The following is a 23,414-nucleotide window of genomic DNA, read 5'->3' as shown; positions in this document are numbered from 1 at the left end:
AGTGTGACCTGGACTGTAGTGTCTCCAATTTAGAGAATGTCCATTCTTTGCGAATCGCACTGTTAATCTGATGCTTCTATTGGCAATTTCTCTCGGGAGACTTATGTTTCACTTGTTCTCGCTTGTGTTCCAGAAATTCTGACGCATTTTTCAGAAATTCTGACTTGTATTTCGGAATAAAGTTGACTCATTCCTCAAAAATTTGGCTTATTAATCTAAAACCTATGTTTCATTTTTGGTATCCTTTCATAGCTTTTGAACCTCAGAACAAGCATCCAATTCGTCAAGATAATAAGGAAAAATTACGAATAAGAATTAAATTAACTAATAAATGCTCTTAATTGAAGATAAATAACGGTGAAGATGATTTATCTTGTAATATTTTCGTCTAGAGCCTCCCATCACCCGCACCGTCCCCGTATCCGGCCACGCAGGCAGAACCACGCGACGATGACATTCAGCCCGAGCAGCCGACGATGGACCTCGAACCTAGGCCTGCGTCTCAATGTTTCCCCACCGATTTGCAGCAACAGCAAAATCAACAGCAAGCATACCAGCAGTACGCTAGAGCACCTCCGCCAGCCGCCCCTCCTCCCGTGCCGCCGCATATGCTGGGCGCGAGCAGCTTTTCCGCCCTTCAATACTTAAAACAGCCCGGGGTTATGCTGACCAGTTTGGGACCGGATGGAGGTGAGAATAACCGAATGAAAGGATTTCAACCAAAAGTTTCTGAGTGTCATTTTATTTGTTTGGAGATATTCGATGTTAAAGTCAATCGATTATCGTAAAATCTGTGGAAAGTTTTCATAAAACATTCCCGAGGCAAATTCTTTACAGTCAGTGTATTTGAGTTTTTAGTTGTTTTCGACGTTTTGTTATTACTTTTTTTTACGTTTATTTATTCGATGTCATCATGAAAAATATCCAAAATGACGCGAATATTTTGCGCAACCCAAACGAAATTTTGCACCCACTTTTTAAATAAAATATAGTAATCTTGATGCACCCCCTCCCTGCTCTCCCACACTATATTCTTTGAATTTTGCGCACTTCGTGTTATGACCTTCGAAACTTTCTAAATCTCAACACCCCGCACCCGGCCTTAAAACCAAATTAAAACTTTCTTGTAACATCAGAGTCTCTAACATCCTTTGTTAATTGCATTTTTCCAAAATTACATTTCGTGGGGCCAAGTCTAGTTTAAATGCTATTCTTCTTAACCACTCGAAGCGAGAGAAAGAGAGGTAGACGGAATCAAAAGTAATAGACAAAAATAGAAGGTGATATAAAAGTACACACATAAAAATTATTACTCGGCATTAGGTATACCCCAATTAATTTTTTACCCAGATAGTTGGTATTTTTTAAATTGTATTTCAAACTTTTTTAAAGAAAGTTTTTTTTTTAATTTTCTGACAGCAAATTGAACAACATAATTACATTATAGACATAGCTTCTCCTAATGAGGGACATATGATATTTAAAAATTGAAAACGCACTATTACATCTTACATGTAACTGAAACTTTGCTTTGAGGGCGGAAGGGTGACTACCTGTAATAAGCCGATGAGTAAAATTTGCCAAATGGGGAGTCTTACGTCTTTCCATTTCTAACCAGTCCAATTCTTTTATCTTTTCTAACACAATCATATTTACGAAGATTGCAAACAAGCCTACAAACGCTATTCTGAATTTCTGAAGGCTAAGGCGAATCCTACACTCAAGATCCAGACACGGGCCTTAAATAAGATAACAATAGTTAAAATGTGATGACACTACGCTTTCGCATATTTTTAGAGTTGTATTGAGAAATTGCTTGAATATAAAGGAAAATTGAATTAGAACACAGCTCTTTCGGCAACACCCTGCCTTTATCGAATACAAAATGTGACGATAATCCGACATCTATATATATAATCAGATAGTAATAGAATCTGAATTACGGTTGTGAAGTTATAAATAGAGATTTAACAACGGAGACGCAGTTAAATCCAATTAGACATCAAGTAATAGATTCCAATAGCTCATTTTGTTAATCTCCATAGCTTCCAACAGATTTAGTGCTTTGCTTTTTGATTCGTTATGTAAAATATGAAAATTATCGTCAAAGTTGTGCATTTCTGAATTTAAATAAATGGCATAGTTAGAATCCGAACTTTTATTTTTATACTATCTTTTATATTCGTTAATTCTTAAATGTTATACCTGTTTCTCCAATCTCCAATTTTAAAAGCAATCTTGCAGAAAATATCATTTACAATATAGAAAAAATCATACAAAACAACCTCTGAGTAAAAGATTTCTTTGGTTTTATAGATACGCAGATAATTTTTTGTTGCTTGTTTCACTGAAACGGAAAGACAACTTCAGCCCTTTTTGAATCATATTAACTCCATACATAACCGTATAAAATTTACCATAGAGACGGAACTAGATGACTCTTTAAACTTTCTGTACTTAACTATAAGTAAATTAAATAATAAATTATATTTTTCCACTTACCATAAACCCTCACCCACGGCCATTTTAATACATAATAACTCAAATCATGCTCACACACACAAAATGACTTCCTTTTATTCTTAGACTGCTTAATATACCACTTCTCACAAAAAAAAAAAGAAAAAAAATTGTTAGATAAGATTATAACTAAAAAACACTTTCAAATAACTCTGAAAATCTATAAAAGAATAAAGTACATAGGAGAACCTAGCAAGAAGACTGAAGACACCATTTGAAAATTTTTAATAATCAATAAAGCTAAATCACGAAAAACTCGAAAATCCGGAGTCTAGAAGTTGAAATGTGGATTATGTCCCAAAATTTATATCGGACAAACAGGTAGAAGATTAATGCATTAACGGACATAAAAAGCCTATAACAATAACAGTTCAGATTCTAACTATGCTATTCATTTAAATTCAGAAATGCACAAGTTTGACGATAATTTTGATATTTTACATAATGAAACATGGAGAACATGGAGATTAACAAAATGAGATATTCGAATCTATTACTTCATGACCAAATGGATTTAAATGCATCTCTCTTGTTAAATCTATATTTGTAACACTACAACCGTTATTCAGGAACTATTACTATCTGATTATACATACATAGATGTGTGAATATTGTCATATTTTTTATTTGATAAAGGCACGATGTTGCCGAAACAGCTGTCACAAGCTGATAAATAACTGTGAACATATGAACATTTTTTGTTTTAATTCAATTGTGTTAAATGAATTTTCATCAAGTAAAAGCCACCTCAGTTCAATGGAATATTAAAATCTTGAGTTAATAGATGGTTTTTGGAATTAGTTTCTTAATATGTTCACTAGACCTAAGTTCCATGTTTAACATAATTTCAAGATTTCTAGCAGAATCAACAACATTTAAGGCCATATTAATTTTCAAAGAAAAGCTACCTTATTTATTTATTTGCAGCAAAGAAGAGTGCATATGACTTACTTGCATTTAATTGAAGATGGTAATTTACTGAACCTCTCCAATTCGTTGTTAATCATTGTGTCAGTATTATTTGCGTTATTGACGACAAAATAATCATCATCAGTGTATGCCGGAGCACTGCAGATTTTAAAATTCTAGTTGTATAAACTAAAAACAATAACGGCCCCAAAACGCTACCCTTTGGAACCCCACACAAGATACTCATCCTCGACGACGTTTTACCATTATAATTTATACCTCTAAGACCCGCCATCTAAATATGATTTATATAAATTTAGAGCTGAATTGTCAAGCCAGAGTATTTAAGTTTAGCTAACATTAATTAATGATCAATGGTGTCAAACGCTTTTGAAAAATCTAATAAGATGTGTGTCGTAACCTCACTTATGTCATAAATTTGTTTATATAATTTTAAAAATTGCTGGAAGGATACTGATAACACGCAGCTGGTTAAGTTTTTAGGCGTTTGGGCAAAAATTTGTTTACGTCGTAAGAACTAGGACGTTAATTAAGCAAAATAGAACCTGCTTCTTCAGGATCCGACATAGTATAAATAAAAGAGTTCGAGTCGTCATGATCGTCTGATGCAAAAGACTATTTCACTTTTGCAGTTATTATGTATAAATAGTTCGTTGGAAACTTGAAAAGTAGATATTAATCTCTTGAGAATCAGACAAGTGTATAGGAATTTCTTTCGATTTATTGGTTTTTCTATTAAAAGCACTTAATCTACGCCACAGCTTTTTAAGATTCGTTTTGCTGGCCGTTAATGAATCAATATGAGTTTTTTTTTCTGTACGGAGACATGTATGGCGAAAATGACGGAGGTTTTTATATCTGGTAAAATCAGCTATGTTTTTAGTTCTATTTAACTTTCAAATTTCAAATTATGTGTCAGCCAGGGTGTTTTAGGTTTGCTAACTCTAATTTCTTTTCTTGGGGCGTGACAATCGTAAATTGATAAGATGAAGTTTTAAATAAGTACCAATGGAGTGATTTGAAATTTCGCGTACCTTTCCGAAGAAAGTTATGACAGTCCAACAATTCAAAGCTTAAATTCAAATTAGATAACAACTACTACTACTACTACTAAAAGTTGGTATTGATTAATATTTTCGTCGCACCGTCTCAAAAATTTGTTGATGATTGCTTCTTAGATTTCTATCGGCATTTTTATCTATCTCTAGCAGCTATGGTTTAATCGAAAAAGCACTTTTTTAGACCTTTTTAAAATGCCCACGTTTTGGGCAACCAACCTACGCCGTCCTGTGTAAAATTTGATTAATTGAGTATCACGTATTTGCTTAATTAAGAATAAAGAGATCTTTTCTAATCTCAAAAATGCAAGAAATCTGTTGTTAATAATAAAGTGGAATAATGTCCTCTTTAAACTATTATCTACCTCTTTATTATCTGTAGAACCAATTAATTTAAAATGGAAGCTTGTTCGTTTATTACTACTGCATTTACATTTCTATGAATTACACTTAGTGCCCACCTAGTCCCCGACTTTGAATCAATCAATTTTTGAAAATTTGAAACTTCAATTTCCCTGGAAATTGTTTGAAGTAATGTTTTTTGGTGAATTTTTAACGTTTTGGAAGATGACCAAAATTTTTATGCATAGGGGAGAATATCCAGTTTATCCCTGCTGTATTATTTGGAGCCTTTATTTATTCGTAAACAATCTAACAAAAGTCAATCTGGGGTTTTTTAGTGATAAATTTTTGGTCTACCTGCTATAAGGAATGAACAGTTTTCAGAATGGAAACTAGGATAATTTATATGTTCTTTGGAAAACAAATGATACAAAATCATGTAGCTACTCAATCACATGATTTATCGACATTTTAATGGTTGTTTTTTTCACATCTTTTTGTTGGTTAACAGATGACACACATTATTCACCCTTAATAATTTGATTTATTGGTCCGCTTTAGCTTAATCCATATATCCAATAATGTATAGCCATTATTATGTACCAAAGCAGTATGAAAAATTTAACTTAAGGAGTTTCACCTTTAAAAATGTTGAACTTAAACTGTAATTAGTTTAGTTTTAAGACGTTTGCTTTGAACTACAAATTTTGCAGGAAAATACTATCCCTACTATTATTGGTATTTTCGAATTTATAAAAATAGTGTTTCTTATGGTAATATTTTTTAATAGTCATTTTAGTTATTTAGAAATTAATAAATGAAAAAAACTGTATGAAAAAAAAAGCGACATGTTTGCCGTCTAGTGCGGGCAAGGCATAAAGCATAGCATAGAAAACAGAAAAAAGTAGAACATAGTTTTTTATTTAGTTTAGATAAGTGTTGCCTAGTTAGTGTTGCGTTTTTTTTGTCATTTTTTAATTAAAATAGATCACCCTATTTACCGAATATGGTTCAAAATTTAATAAAATATATATTTGAACATTAAAATAATTTTGTATTAATAAGTAGCTACCAAATACTTACAAATATATGGGTGATACCTGAATACAACTTAAAAACAATAATTGACAATCTGAAGCTATACAATACCCCCGCAATCTGCTGTTTTATAATATATAAAAATTAAACTAATTTCTTACGAATATCAAAGTAATAAATATTGAATTTTTATAATAAAGGTGTCTAAAACATATTTCTGAATTCGCTAAACATCTACTTCATACGTGGGACCAATCAATTGCCTAACATTAATGTTTTAATTAATAAAACCACGAGAACCATGAATTACAACATGCTGTATGCATTCCTAATAATTAATATTTATATATATATTATTTATATAATTAATATATTTTGTTGTGTATTCCATTTTAATTGTAGGTAGCGATATTTTCAGTAATGACCATAGTTTAATATAAAAAAAGTTTTGCAATTTTGAGTATGGTTTTATTATATTTATATATTTATATATATCATATATATTGTGGTGTGGTTTGTGGTCTATAATTTTTATGAGCCTTATCTAAAATGTCGCTCAAGCTTCTTTTTATAAAAACCACGAGTTGATAGGAATAAAGTAATATACCATTATAAAACAACTTTTTTATATGTTAGATACTTGTTGCCCGATTTTGTTGATATTTGTGTCAGCTCCACAGAGATGTAGCCCGCTAACATTTTCGCAATTTTTAATGATTCCCAAGCGTTAGAAATTAATCAATTTTATATATAATATTTGTACAAAACAACACAAACTATCACGAGACCTGTACAAAATATTAACTGAATTATTCCACAAAATATATAATTGTAAAAGGTTATGAGAAAACAATACAAAAGATCTTAAGTCGCTTGATTCGTGGCACAATCGGAAGGTACTAGAGATAATTGAGCGATAAGCACAGTTAGTTCTATAGAGCTCCTGGTGGTGGTTCGGGATGGAACATATTAACCAATCCTCGAAGGGCTGCACAGTTAATCAGTCTCTCAATTAGTTTTAAGTACCTCTGTTTCCTTCGAGATGTGTTAAATATAATGCTGAGCAGACATTAGTATAGTGGAATTCCTGATTGTTATATAATTTATAATTCACGTATCGGCAGAATTTGTACTGAACACTTTCTATCCGCTAAAAGTTTACGTGGATTTTAATAGCACACCCAAATCCCTGATCTGATCCACGAAACCCAATGGACTAATATTAATGCAATAGGCAAAACTTTAGACTTATGGAATCTTATAAGATCGGCAGCCAAAACAAGTAGACGATTATACTTAAAATATGATGTAATGTTATTGATAAAGGTATTGAATAGGTGAGAGCTCTAGGGGACACCCGATGAGACTAAGATTTAAAGTTCTTTAAATGCATCACAATTCTCTATCCAGCGCAATAAAGTACCGGAAACACCCAGTGTTTCTTAATCAACTACCCACGGTGTACCCTGCCAAGCGCCTGTATATAATGAGTTTATGTTGCCTCCCTTCTACCGCCTTTGTTTGCAGCACGTCAGGTAAGTAAGTTTCAGTTTAGTAGATGAGTTTTTCTTGAAACCGAACTACTCGTAAATGATGTCAGATCCTAAGTGCGAATTCAAAAATGTTATGATCCATTTTTCTAATAATTTTGGAATGGCATAGAGTATACTAACACGGCGGTATATTAGCTAAATAAAAAGATTTCCTTATGCCAAAAAATATGCCCTCCTAAAGTGACTTGATAAAGATGACATGCAGAGGTCTAGAGAAGCAACAGTTCGTGAGAAGCAGAAGGTCCAGATCCTTTATCAGTGTTAATGTTATTCAACTCTGAATAAATATCTGAAATTGATATTATGAACTTACACAAGTTGTGAGGACCCAATGAGGGCATTATTCACATACACTGAACCGAAGAACTCCGCAAGGACGTGCAGCCTGAGGGCCCACTGTAGTTAACAATGAAGAGGGGTGGTTATATACTAGATTTTAGCAAAGAATCTGTGCAAGACCAGAACACTTAAATAAATATGCATAAATTATATAAATCTGGACTCCTTTTTGTTATTGTTACATTTATCTGTATAATTGCATTCAACTGGTTTCATTAGTAATTCTCTATTATTTAAATATCTTAAAAATAATACAGTGTTATGTCTGTTGCCACATCGCCACCTATTTCATTGAAAATTACTAAATTAGGTTGAAGTTAAAATGTGTTTAAAGCCATATTAAAGTGTACACACAAATTCTTCAATAATGCGAAATATATTTAATTTTGTTAGAAATAATATAAAATAAATAAATGAATAAAACAAAGACATAGTTTTAATCAGTTTTGTGTAAATGTAAACCCAATAATCCATAATCGGTACCTGTAAAACTTGGTGTATGTACTTACTAATAATGATTAAGGCAATATTGATATTAAAATTTCGGTTGCAGGAGGCCAATTAGACCAATATACTGGGAACATGCAGGACCTGAGGGGAGCGAGCCTGCCCGATGTCATCCAGCAGCAACAGGCGGGCCTGAAGAAGAACCCTAATGGTCTGACGGGGGAACTAAGGCTGTTCAAATGTTTAACGTGCGGGAAGGACTTCAAGCAAAAATCGACTCTGCTCCAGCACGAACGCATCCATACCGATAGCCGTCCCTACGGCTGCCCGGAATGCGGCAAACGATTCCGACAACAGAGTCATCTGACGCAGCACCTGCGCATCCACGCGAACGAGAAGCCGTACGCATGCGTGTATTGCGAGCGTACATTTCGACAGCGCGCTATCCTCAACCAGCACCTGCGCATCCATTCCGGTGAGAAGCCGTATGAGTGCCCGGAGTGCGGGAAACACTTTCGGCAGAAGGCTATTCTCAACCAGCACGTCCGCACACACCAAGGCGAGCGCCCCGTTTTTTATATGAGCGGCGGCCACTCTCGCGCAGCCCATTTCGAGCCACTCCTCCAAAAAGTCTCGTACCATCAAGAGCACTGTAACCAATCGAAATGAAAATAGACCGGCCCTTTTTGAAGTTAAACCTGATGTGGACGTGGGCGGTTGGAGTGGTCACTGCTGTTTCCTCACGTTCTAACACTTCTATCCTTTATATTTTATTTGTTTGGGTGTGTTGCGCGCAGATATCGAAAACGTCCGTGATAAGTATTTAACTAACCGACCTCATGTCGAAATGCGCCAGTAGTTACTCCAACGCATATCTCGACACAAATTTATCCACATTTAGATAAAAAATATAGTTTGGCAACGTCGCATTTGCGAGTATCTGCGACTAAACGAGAATAAAAACATTAACCGCGCTGATATGACGTTCTCGATCAGGTTTAAACAGACAAAAAACGGCTATTTGTTAAATTTTGTAAAATTTCATTAATGCTTCTATTGCCAAACCGATGTTTTTCCTAAATGCGGGAAATTTTTGCCGCAGATCCGCGTTAGAATAACTACTAATGACAAAAAATCCTAAAAATCCTACGTAACACCTAATAATGCAATGATACGCATGACATCCTATACTTATTTATTCATTAAACTACGCCATAAAGCAGAGCTTTACTATTTATTAGCAAGAAAAGAGAAAGTTTTTTTTATTATAAATCAAAAATTTAATTAGTACAAAACATAAACTAATATAAATAAAAACTATTGATTGAAATAAAATTAATTCAAACAAATTTAAAGAAGTTGTGCAAAAGTATTTTTATTATTTTGAAACACTTCGAATCTTATGGTATCTGAACTTTTGGCAGCCGCTCCTTGACTTAAGAAAGTTTTGTTCATTATCTGTGTGCGCTAAAAACCCCATAACGCCCTCTATCTGCAATATGAAAACTAATAACGGATTTAAATTCTCTGATGAAAAACGAAATATATAGCAGAAAAGCTAAAAAAAGCGTTTTAGAACCTATGTTTATTTTGCATCATTTTCAAATGTTCTACCAACTGTTAACGTTAGACGACAAAGAACTCAAACACTCTATACCAAAAAAAAAAAAACGAAAACTAGATCCGAGAATATTTTAGGTAACGCATGTAATTTGCAATAATACCAAGTTGTCCAATTTGGCTTAAATTCAATTAACTCAGGGCACAGAAAATTATACAGTTCAAAGTGAATAGAATCTATCGACTTTAAAAAAGTTGATTAGGTATGGGTTTGGATTGGAAAAAGTGGAGGTTACCTGAAATTCTATGATTTTTTGCAACACACGAATGCAAGAACTTGATTACCATTGAAAACTATTATATTTAATAAGATATTGCTTAATAAAATGTTGCTCTTAATTAGGTACAGCGTCTTAAAGTTAATTTCTCGAAAAAAACCAATTCATCAAGTCCAATTTTGACTTATACTATTACTAATAACTATTTATTATTACCCATGTTTATCAACGATTTTGTTAGGAATTGATTTCGAACTTACATATCTCTAACACGTCATCAAATTTGGAATTCTGTTCATAAATAAGTAAATTAATAAAACTAAAAGTTGCGCCTTGTTTCATATTCATAATTAATCCCAATAGCTATTCGCCAATTTGTTCTCTGATGGTGGAGCTGCTGACAGTAAACAAATGGATCCGTAAGGAAGTACAGTGAGGTGTCCGCTTAACAGAGAACACTACGAAATTTAAAACATAAACATAACATAGATAGTTTTATGACATAAATTAAGTGTCATATGTTTCATTTTTTCATATGTTTTCCTGTTCGCTTTGAACATTTGGCCGGTTCGTTCTACCTACGTAACCGACAATAAAGCATTATTTTTGTTGAAAATGTCTCAAGCAGAGTCTCTTACAATGAAATCCATTTTATCCTATTTAAATTATAATCTGAAAATCCGTTTTTTTTTGTAGAAGGCGTTAATAAATTTAATATTTACAAATCTTCTGGATTCCCCCTGCATCGATTGTTGATGAAGCGAACTCGCTGACGTTTCGCTATTGGCTTCTCGGAGCTTAATTGAAACTGTTCTGTTCTACTCTATACCCGCTTATATATTGTTTGAGGTGGGCTTAGCTAAGGGAGCGATATGAATTTTGTCTCGGTAAAGACCTGAGTCGCGATTAAGATTCTTTGGTTGCTTATAGATTTCTACAGATTCTCGGATTTTTCGTTGGTAGAAGAATTGACTACATACAAGAATTTTACTTTTATCGAATAAAATTTGATTTTAGACTCCTGGTATCTCAATCGGAATTTTGTCATTGACGGATCGAAGATGTTGAGAGACTCTTGGACATGTGGCAAATCCGATTTGACGTTATATTTCTTAAAAACTGTTGATATGTGGTCAATGATGTTTTGAATATAATGAAAGGGCAAGAGTGGCAAGTGTGGAGTTTTTGGAAGGTTAGGGTGAACTTTAATTTATGATGGAAAGATTAATATCTTGGGTTAATATGTTGGGTTCAGTAACTCGGACTGAGATAGTTTTACGGCTCTGTAAACAACAGAGTTTTTAACCGATGATTTTTGGGCCAGCTGGTGATCAACGCATTAAGGTATCGGTTTGTGTGCGTAGGTTTTCTATAAAGAGAATGACCCAACCTTAGGTCTGATTTTGTATTGATAAGAATATCTAAGAATGGAATATAGTTATTATTTTCCAATTCAATTGTAAAACGTATATTAGAATTTATAAAGTTTAAATGGCTAAGAAAATCTCGGAGGGATTTATGATCACGAGGCCAGATTACAAAAGTGATCATCGTAGCGTTTCCATAATTTTGTTTTTAGATGGAAGGTGTCGTTGGCTTTCCTCTCAAAAGCTTCCATAAATATATCTTAGGGATAATGGAGAACGGACAAGCAAGATGAGACGGTTTGGTTCCAGATTTTCGGATTTTAATATATCGGACATAATATTGAGAGTTTCAGGAATAGGGACTTTAATAAAGAGAGATTCTGCGTTGAACTAACCAGAATATCCTGTTTATTATTTTTAATTGTTCAATAAAATGAAAGGAATTAAGTATGAAACTACCAGTTTTCCCAGTAAAGGGTTTTAATTTAGAAGCTAGATATATTGCTAGAGGATAACTTGGTTTGTGAATCTTAGGGAGTCCCGTCAAGAGGAGGAAATTTAGTGTCATAAGGAGGAGGCGAAGGACTTTTTCATGGATTCTAATAAACAAGAAACCTTAATAACAGATTTAAGGTTGCGTTTCATTGATGACCTAGGTTTTTTTTTAAGTTGACGCCTGTTAGAATCTCTTGAATTTTTTCCTGATATTCACTTGTGTTCACAATCCCCGTAGCATTCCTTTTACCATCTTTTAGGATTACGATGTCGACATTAAATTTTCAGGATTTTAGAGCAGGACCGGGCTTTGAAATATTAGATTTAGGAGGTTTGGATTATTTAAGGATTATTAAATTTCTTAAAAACATCTCATTTTAATTGGGTCTGCTGCAAGGACCGATACCTCTCGAAGGATAACTTTGTATTATCTATTCAAACTAGTAACATTAAAAATTGTAGAAAGCTAAGCTTTCATAAGTCGCTTTGCTACAGTTCTCCTATTATTAGGATAATTTTTATTAAATATTTCTTGAGTTATAGTCATCAACAATTTGGTAAACTTTTCCCTTAATGTTGAAGATTTGGATGAATGATGATGGCGAACGACAGCAAACTATTTGTTTTAGCAATATCGTGCAACCCAAGCATGTGAAAACAACTTCTCAATTAGGTTCTCATTTTTTCCGCCAGAGGACTCATTGAATTCTAAATTCGCCAATAACGATAGAGTATACCCTAGATGCGTCACTTTAGCTTCAACAAATAGTACCGGGTATCCCATTTTGGGCACTTTTATGGGGTATCTCGATTATTTTTTAAAAAGGTGCGGCTAACGCGACATTGTGCTACTCTTTTGTTAAATTGAAGACACCGTCAACAGAATTTGCATGGTCCTCTTGGTTTTTGAGATACAGGATGAAATTCAAAGCTATCGATTTTGGGACCACCCTCGTATCTCCGTTGTCTTTTAAGTTATTGAAGAATTGAAATAACCTTTTTATAAGATTTTTTCCTTAAAATCCAGTTGTGTAGTTTGCTTTTTCCTTGTTCTAACCGTTTATTGGTTAAAAAGTTCACATATACTCTTTAAATATATATTATTTTTTACATTAATTGGATATCATTTAAACTTTTCAGAAATATGCATGCACTCTTTAAGTTGTATTGCTATCCCCATATCCCTTTAAAACCCTTGCTCGTAGTAATATAATTCCGAAGCTTCTTGAGCATTTTCATTGCATTGTACAAAACATGCTAACATTTCATATTTTTCTGAGTTTTCATATGCTGCCATTGTTATAGAAAATTAATTAAAATGAAATAAACACCTAAAGAACAAATGGATAGCGAAAAAAAAAATTAAAACTGACAGTCTCCTAAGTTATTGACACATTTGCTTTTTTGTTTTTAATAGATGAGTCAAAATTAATATTGTCATAACATAATATTTATCATATTAAGTAGACATTATTTTTTTAAAAACCTATATTTTCATTCTGTTTTTTTAGAAATTAAGCAAAGAGTTTCTTATATAGTAAAAACTGCTTAGATGTATCTTATTTTTAGTTGATTTAGTTGATTTACGATGGGCTACTGCTACAAACAAAGTAAAAAATAAAAAAAATTGAATATTGAGCCTAATTTTTTAAACAAGTTTATACTAATATATATTTTTGAAAAGCTTAAATGATTTCGAATTAATGTAAAAAATAATATACAGGGTGTCGAGTTAAAAAATATGTTTGCTTCATAACTAAAAATTGCAAGTAACAAGAAAACAAACTACGCCACTGGATTATACGGAAAAATCCTGTATGTACGTTTTTTAAACACTTAAATAACTCGTAACACAAGACTGTATCTCAAAAACCAAGAGGATTGTGATAATTTTGTTGACGGCATTTTTAATTTCACAAAAAGTAGCACAGTGTCGCGTACACCGGTGACTCCCTATCTTTAAAAATAACTGAGATACCCCGTGAAAGTGTCCAAAAAGGGCTACCCTGTACATAAACTATTATATATAGTTGCTGCTTATTATTAAATTAAAAAAAGTTGTATTTGCAGAATTTTCGATATAAATTCGCAATAAATTAAAATTATAGTCAGAGAACTTTGCTTACCAATTTAGTCACTAACAAGCGAAACTATGTCGAGCAAGAATCGATACCCGCGAAACTTATTTTCTCATCTCTTACCGTTGGGTTATTACCCTGAGGTCATTTATCCTTCGATCAACGAGGGTTTTCGATATTTGCGAGTAACATATATCTACAGCCTCTATGTATTTATTAGTAGATAGATCTAATTTGGACCCGTTAAACGCCAGATGATCGCTTGGGAGGCATCTTTGTCTCAGCTCTGGCATCAAAATCTTGAACGCAAATTCTCTCATTGCAGACGTGAGCCCGCATCTCGTTTTCAAGAACGGCATCAACCCGACTCTGTGGCCCCAAGACGTCCCTTTTCCTCCGGATGAAGGAAAAGAGGAGGTCACGTCGACTTACGGAGATGGCGAAAACGGTCCCAACGACAGGACCAGTTGCTTCTCACCCAACGGAATGGTGGGCAACCTGCAATATCCCGCCTATTTCAAGGACGCGAAAGGTATGAATCATTCCGTGTTCGGCCCGGGCGGGAACTTCAACCCGCTGCAGTACCTCAAGCAGGGCCAGGGCAAAGGATTGCCGGACGTCATTCAGCACGGAAGGTCGGCGGGAATGCCTCTATACGTGAGGTGTCCCATATGTCAAAAGGAGTTCAAACAGAAGTCGACTCTACTGCAGCACGGGTGTATCCACATAGAGAGCAGGCCGTACCCTTGTCCGGAATGCGGCAAGAGGTTCCGACAGCAGAGCCATCTGACGCAACACCTCAGGATACACACAAACGAAAAGCCGTACGGTTGCGTGTACTGCGGACGGAACTTTAGACAGCGCACCATTTTGAATCAACACTTGCGGATACACACCGGCGAGAAGCCGTACAAGTGCACGCAGTGCGGCAAAGATTTCAGGCAAAAAGCGATCCTGGACCAACACACAAGGACCCACCAGGGCGACAGACCGTTCTGCTGTCCGATGCCCAATTGTCGGAGAAGGTTCGCGACCGAACCCGAGGTCAAGAAGCATATTGATAATCACATGAACCCGCACGCGGCGAAAACCAGAAGAGACTCTAACAGTTCCGACAGTAAACTGCACACCAACGGCATGTTACCCAGAGGCTTGACGCCCACGGGCGTCGTGAAACCCGAGCTGTACTTCCCGCAGTGTTACGCGCCGAGTTTTAATCCTCCCACGAGCGTCGCTCAATTCCAGGCGGTCAATCCGGAATTCAAACCTACGAACGGCCTCCCGGCTCAGTGACTAACGGCCAGCTGGCAACTGGGACCTTGTATCGGGTGACCGTTTGCCAGCGGCGAGTCTCGAAACCATAAAGGACTTGATTATTAGTTGATTTTTGTATTTATTCGCTGATTTCATCGAAATATTCTTAGATATTTCCGCTGAGTGATCTTCACATGGTGCTGCAAAACATTTGGTAACAGTTAATATGGATTTTAATGGTTGATAAGGGTTTCTTCGGTCGGGTCACGGTCCGCCCGTATTTGCCGAGCATTTCAGGGGCGAGCTGGTTTGAACGCGTGTAATATGTTATTTAAACAATTAAAAACCATACCATACCTATCATTTGTTCTCCATCTTCATCGATCCCACGTTATTCCGTGTCAGAAGTCAAAATTCTCGTTTTTTTATTTTATGTACGTAAGTTATACCAAAAAATATATTTCAGACAAATTGTAGACCATCCATGTCTAAAAAAATGGTCCTTACACTTTATTGTTACTAATCTCCATTCTTCAGATATCGTGATTCCAAAAATTAAAAGAATTGCATTTTATTATATTAGTATATCCAAACTTATCCCCCATGATTGTCAAGATATACCAGTGAATGTCAACAATCGCCAAGTCATTTGGCGTATATCCGATATATTCATCACCGGCGAATGGTGTGTGTTCAAAAAAAAAATTATAAAAAGAAAATAAATTAAAACTTCATAGATTATTTTTTTTATTAAAGCATGGACGAGGTTTTCAAATGAACATAAAGAAGTTGCTACACTTACAAAAAACACAACAATCATATCTAATATTAATCTAACACTAAAATGTATTTGATTTCTTTAACCAAAATTTTAAAAACAAACCTTGTTTATTGCAACAACTTTGACACTTTGAACATCAAACACTTTTTTTGCTTTAGTGCTTCAGCTGAAATCTCATCCATGGAAATTACATTTCCTTTGCAAATTGGAAATTAATTGTTGAGCTATTTACCGCACATACCACACCACAGAACAGCCCGTTAGGTCCTGTCGTTTCCGATATCGACCGAAGCTTAATTTCGGTTTTTCACAATGACCCATACATTTTCGGGCACTCGATGTAATTAAAAATGAATGTAAATGTAGTAAGATGTAAATGATGTAAAGATAGTTGCCTGAACTTCATTTAAACAATTTATCTATCCATTAAGGAGAAGAGAAAGAACAAGAAACGCGTTAAAAACGTTTTTAGACAATGGAAGTTTGAAACGCCAGGAATGGACTGTTCATGTCGACTTCGAAGAGTATGAAATCAGAACTATGGTTTATAATTAGCATACAGCATAGCAGGTCGTAAGGTAGGCCTCCGGGGAAACCACGGTAAAAAGTACTCTACCTAACGAGTTTTTGTGGGTGCAAAATGTACATTTTAAGATCGCGAAAACTAAGACACGGAGAGTCCCAGCTAAAAACGGATAGCGGCAATTTTTGTAGGCAATACTATGATCTGCAATTTGCGTATTAAACGTCGTTTACCCGATTTTTGACCTAGAATGACATTTTTAGCACGCATGTCTTATCGATTGGGAACTTTTTTCACTTTATTTCCACTTACTATTACTACTTTACGACAAATACGTTAAACGCACCGCGTCCCGACCAAACGAAGCAAAAAAAATTGATGTAAATTAAAGTATTTTAAAATTTTTCATAACAAATATTTCGGGTTTACTTAGTGGCAATACTTCTAAGCAAAAAAAATATGAAAAACATGTTTTAAATTAAGCATATTATTATTGTTGTAGTTAGATTTTACTACTATGTGATCTCGTAATTGTAAAGAAAATAACGACGCAAAAAGAGGTAGGACTGTTTGACGGGTTCTAACTTTATGATAATGCCAATATAGAATGAGGTAATAAGTAGCCGTACTGAGCTCCCGACCGATGGACTGGAAATAATTCAACTCATGGTTCAACTTAGAAGATTTTTACAAATAACAAAATCTGATTTTTTAATATGAAAGTTACAATAATGTTTCAAGAGCCGATCTCTCCTTTTAGAAGCTGGTAATTATTGTCTATGTTTCTTAATATGAGATAGGACCCTTAAATATTTATAAGTGCTTCACTATCCAGCCTGTGTATTTGGGGGAAATTTGATTCAATTAAATAGTAAATAGTTTGAGAGTAATGTTGTAATAAAAGTGAGTTAAAAAAGAGCATTCTTTATGAAATTTACTCTGGACAACTATCTTCTATATTAGGTAGAAACAATAACTTTCTTCGACATTAAGTAGAAACAACACTTGGCTGCTTCTAAGAAAGGGAGAGGTTAGTTTTCAAGAAATTGCTATTTTGAAACTAAAAAAAAATGATTTTGGCTTTTATACATTTTTTTGCATCTGCATCTTCTAGTTATGTGGGCACTCTGCGGAAAAATTCCAAGAAACGTTCTGCAAACATCGTTAAGTCGTTGAGATAGAAGCCTGCTTGCTTGTTTGTTTTCAAATTTGAATTGTTCCATTCTATTGTCCGGCAGTGTACTTCAACAGTTACATAATATTTATAAATGAATACAAATGATGTGAAAGGATCAATTTTTGAAAATCGCGGTGCCTAACGAATGTAGCCTCGCCAAGTTACAACGATTGCCGGCCCATTTTGTGCGAATGTCATTATCAAAATTGAGTATGTCCGCCGACGTGCGTAAAAAAACACCCAATTTTAAGCACGCCCGCTATAAACAAAGGCTACATTTAAAATAGTTTAATATACAAAATGAATTTTTAAAGGTTGGTCCCAATGCAATAGAAATGAAACTATTTTTATACTAAGTTAACAGAGAATACACAATTTAATTCTACACAGTGTCTTCATATTTAAAAAGAAATATACGTAAATATCCGATTTAATACGACGGCGGTTCGGACGGCGCGGATTTTTCGAGTCACGCCGACGTTTTCGAATTCCGAATTCAAAAATTTCGTTTTCGGGGGCGGTATAAAAAAAATCCGCGACTTTCCGCAACCGACGCTCAACTAATGGTGATGGTACCGAATCAACTCAGTTCTTTATACCGTTTTTATACATATATATTCTATATATACAACTCGAATAAGTTATTGAAGTTTTAACTTTTTTATACAGGGTCTATACACCTAAACGTTTTAATATATTTCGAGGCGAAATGCGAAAATATCAAAACTGAAGCTGATTTTGATTATGACGCTTACGCGGGGCACTTTAAATATGCATTACGTAGTTTCGCAGCTTTTTTAAATTATAACTGGGAAAGTTTGGGATCCAAGCAAGCCGATCCAGTTAATACGGTTCTCAGTTTTTAAGCGAATTGAAGGCTATTTAATCATTTGTCGGTAGAGGCGTTCATAACAAATTAAGACGATCAAAAATAGTATTAGCGGTATGCTCCAAATAATAAAACAACTTGAATGCGTCAGTTTTAGTGAAAAGATGGGAAAGAAATAGGCATATCAGTTGTAATTTGGTTTCTGTTTACTAGATATTAATTACTATTTTGAGAATAATGAATGACATTTTCTTTTTTCCGAATTTCGTAATTGCAGTGTCTATTATTTTATGTACGTAATAAATTGGAACTTTAGAAGATCACGTTTTGTCTAAAGCTATATCTCTTTGGCCCTGCTATTTTTCCGAAACACTCGCCTATTTAAATTGTTATAAAATATTAATGTGTATAAATATAATGTATATCTTTAATTTAATTTCTTCATTGGTAAAGCCACAAAACCTAGATTTCCTTTATACTACTATCTAACGAAGCAGCACGTGTTTTAACCCTTCTTTGGTATTGCATATATTGTATTGTATTGGTAATGTCGAAACACTTTGTGTGCCTCTTTTTGGTTCTGTCTAAACTGCTGTATTGCGATAATACTTTGATTTGCCTGACAAGTTTGATTGCTGCTCTATTTCTGAAGATGTTTCCATGTAAAGGACGGCTTAGTCCGAACCAGCATTAGACAGTACTGTTTCATGTGACGCTGAAATAAACAGTGTACTTGGCTGTCCATCAGTCATAGTTTTCGCTTTCAGTGATTATTATTGACATTTTCTTGCTTCTTGTCTGTTATTAACCGAGGCAAAGTTATTCACCTATTGTCGCTTTATAAATATTAACACTATAAATGAAATAAAGAGTTAGAGGATCTTAATGAAAATCAAAATATAATTTACAAATGTCAACAATACCAATAAGTTTTCGGAACATTAATTCTCTAAACTTATTGATTGAGGGTGCCATAGTAGGAGGGTCGACGTTTCACTTCCATTTCTAATACTTGCAAGCTAGTAAAAACGCACAAAAACTGAACAACTCACTTATATAGTAAATAAATGGTATATTTCGGTCCCAAACCAACCAAAATGATCGTTGCTACGTGATGTAGCGTAATATAACGTAGGAACTTCGATTATTCGAACAATTTTGAGAATACCCCGTACATACTTACCACGGAGCGGCATCTCCTATGTGGTCCGTTTTTGTTTTACGAGCGTTAGCGAGACAATACAATTAGCAATATTTTTTTAGTTACAGAGCCGTAACCTGAAATGGTAATTTCAGGAATTTTTTGCAATTCGCCTGGAAAGCGGTGTTGGAACTCACTTTTTACCATGTACACAACAATAGATATAACTATGAAACAAATATGTGTAAGGTTTTTTGTTGCCGGAGGTTTTAATGTTATTGTTGATTTGTTTGATTTCGCCCAATCGGAGATCTAGTTCAAACGAAAACATCGTTCTCGAATAAAAGTTAGGAAACGGTCAAAATTGTAAATAAACTGATTGTTTTCACCATTTTAGGTCCCGTCAAAAACAAGTTGAATATAAATATTGTATTAAAGAACCAAAATTCTTGTAAATGTAATTTGTTTATATTAGATTGTTTGTATACGATTACTTTATAGTGGAATAACAAATCACAATGGGTTATGGTTTATCGAAATTCGGTGGGCGGCCATACGACGTTCAAAAAGTTATTGTAAATACGCTCCTGTATCGATTTCCATTATTTATTTTGCAGACGGCGCCGCCCACCAAAAATAATGTTTTTAAAACAACAAGACTTAAACCGTGATAGTTTTTAAATAGTATTTAAGGCAAACTGTAAATAGTTGCATTTTTAACTGGTTTTTACTCAAAGTGTGTTACGTCTAGTATAGTTTCGTCAAACGATATGCTGGAAGGTTGGAAAATTGTTTATACGACGACGTGTGATATCCCAGGTTATAAGATTTATTATTTTGTTTGTTGAAACCTTTTTTTTTCTAAAACCCCTACTTGTTCTTGTTTCTCCTTGGAAAAATTCGCGTGCCCATCCGCCTGCAGTTGTAGCTGCTGGTTTAAATTTACTGCGACAGAGTATCTTTTTGATATGGGAAAAGCGCTCTATCTGCTATCTTTCTTCAAGGCACAGGGTTCTAGGTCGGAATTCGTAGTTGCGACATTCTATTGCGCCTTTGTAAATCGGTTAGAGTTAACTTACGGGCCAGGTAATATCTGGTCCGGACAGGACCCAGATACCTCTACCAAATCAGTTAGATTGGATAGATAAAGATGCGAAGTAGGTTCAATTATCGAAATAATATTATTTTTCGTGATGAGTAAGGTGAAGAATGCAGAAAAACAATTAATTATCTCATTTCTTCTGTTTTGAAAATCGAGCAGCATGTATATTTTTAGCTCCAATGTTTAAACATCTTCCAAAGATTAAATCGAATTATTACTATATTTATCTTTTTAACAAGTTGGCTAATATCACAACCGCCACAAAGGCATCGCCATTTTATACAATACAGTTGTAGCGCATTTTTATAAAAATTATAATTTTAAGTCCAATTTTTTTGACAGTAGAATAAATTTCTGACGCTTAATAGAGTAGTACCACTCGAGGTCAAAAAATTTCCGGATTTAATTTGAGCTCGTGTGGTATTCAGTTAGTTTTGGTTAGTAGTTTGACCAGTAGTTTTTAATCAATCAAAATTGATGTTGTTGGCAGCCCATGAATCTATAAAAAAAATTACATTGACATCTTTACGTTACCGTGGAATGGATTCTTCTTTTTATTCGGAAATTCAATTTTTTTCTACTTTGGTTATCTCGGTCAGCATGAAAAATACTACTACTCTGCTGATTCCGTGTCTCAAATAAGCAAGAACTGACCGCAGTTTTTTCATAGAGCTTTCTATGAGATTTTCAAAAATATGAACTATTTAAAGTTAAAAACTTATATCTCTAATGTGATTTTTTAGGAATACGCCACTGAATCCGAAGTAGAAAAATCCTTTCCAGACGAGTTTTCTCCTTTTCGATAAGTTAAGCCTACCGAATCGCCCTGTATTTAAACATCCAGGAGAATTGTAACATTTCAATTGACAATTTACTAATGAAAGAGATAAATAAAACGTAAAACCATGAAAAATGGGACCCGGGGTACAGGGTGACCCAAACAAATTGTTTTTTGTGAGAACGCATCTTATTCGAAATTTTCAATCTGAGATTTTGGGTCTCGAATTTTCTGAAAACGCACTGGCTCGAAAAAAAATTGGTTATCTGCAACCTTTTGGGCGCTAGATGGCGTTTTGCCAAAAAGTTGCAATTTAAACAAGGCTATGTAACGTGTTAATTTTAAAGGGTACATTTAATTTGGGAAAACATTTTCAAGCAACATTACATCCAGAATACGACAATGTTAAAAATTCCTCCGTTTACAAATTACTGATGTAAAATTATCTTTTATGAAACACCTTGAACGTCTTTTAGGATATTTGAATCTTGAATTAAACTGAATTTTACAATAACGAATTGTCGAGCAAGATTTCCCGAGTTGACTTCTTTGGGAGAAAAAACAAAAATCGTACATGATCACTAGAAGTTACTAAAATCTGCAGTACTAAGAGTTTCTGAAACTTTAATGGTAAAGGATATCGATACTACAATAGTTTTTCGTATTGTAACTATTACTTTGTGTACCTTTCTTCTTTTTATCTTATTGTTAAATGAACTTTAACGGTTTTATCAGACTTAGTTCAAATACAATCTAAAACTGATGCTTAATATCTGTTTTATGCAATTTAAGTTATTTTAAAATTATTTAAAAAAATTGTCTCTTCCAATAAGATGTTTCCCCACAAGAAACAAATTGTTTCGCCCACCCTGTACACCTCGCCGTATTTTGTTTTTTTTTTAATATTACGAAATCTAATGTATCTAGCAGCGTAATATCCAAAACCAACTCTTTAGAAGCTTAAGAAAACAATTCATCGTTATGGTAGTCGAAAAAAGGTTATAACGATAAAAAATGAACTTAAATTCAAAGATTTGTCAGGAACGTGGTGTTGTGAAGAACGTCTGGTCATAATTCGCAAATCCCATTAACCCTTGATAAGCTATATAATATGAAAATATGTTTACGTTTTAATTTGATCTTTTTGAAAAATTTGCCATTTCCAAACACTTGAAGGAAACTAAGAAAAAAAATCCTTTTGGTCGTACTACTACTAAAGTCGGTTAATACATTTCAGATAGACCCTTTTCTTTATTCAGGTGTAGTTTGTACGATTTGTTTACAGTAAATTATTTAAACATCCTGTCCTTTCTATGTCAGTTTTGGACTGATAAGGAGTATAGAACTGGATTTTGTGACATATTTATTATGTTGAAACTTCGATAGATGTCAACCTCACAATTTTAAATGAAAGCCCTATAATTTTGTTAAGAAATTAGAAATTTATGCTGGGAATTCCATTGAAAATTATAAAGTTCAAACAAAACAAATATTCAAAAAATCTATACGCCTGTTAAATAAATTTTAGTCTACCAATTTATTCTTAAATGTTAAAGAAATGTGGTGGAATGCTACGCGTTTGTTTGGTAGATCTTGCCATTCTGAGCAAAAATTCCGCTGTCAAAATCAATCAGTATTAGTTGCGAAAAGACTGATTAATTTTTCTGTCGCCTCAAACTGCATTCCCATTTTTTATAAAACTTTGCATTCCGTTCGTGCATTTTCCCGACTAAGCCTCGCAGTTACAACCGCCATTATTGCGGAAATGGGACATGTCAACCGTTTTTCTCAACTTCATTGTGGTGGCCATCATCGGCGTGCTCG

General features: G+C 34.2%; 1 protein-coding gene across 1 annotated transcript in view; it reads left to right on the top strand.

The window, feature by feature from the left end:
- LOC132697941 (zinc finger protein 768) overlaps positions 1-16,156 on the top strand; it is a 55,375-nt gene extending 39,219 nt beyond the window's left edge. The window contains exons 3-5 of the mRNA XM_060663720.1: positions 393-690; positions 8,334-8,702; positions 14,331-16,156. Coding sequence (XP_060519703.1) covers positions 393-690; positions 8,334-8,702; positions 14,331-15,298 — 1,635 coding nt within the window. The 3' untranslated portion in view covers positions 15,299-16,156. The remainder of the gene's footprint in view (positions 1-392; positions 691-8,333; positions 8,703-14,330) is intronic.
- The last annotated feature ends 7,258 nt before the right edge of the window (positions 16,157-23,414 follow it).

Source organism: Cylas formicarius, unplaced genomic scaffold (assembly GCF_029955315.1).
Source record: "Cylas formicarius isolate icCylForm1 unplaced genomic scaffold, icCylForm1.1 PGA_scaffold_2__14_contigs__length_35257938, whole genome shotgun sequence".
NCBI classification, from domain to species: Eukaryota; Metazoa; Arthropoda; class Insecta; order Coleoptera; family Brentidae; genus Cylas; species Cylas formicarius.
Note: the sequence above shows the minus strand (reverse complement) of the source record. Positions and strands in the feature narration are given on the sequence as shown.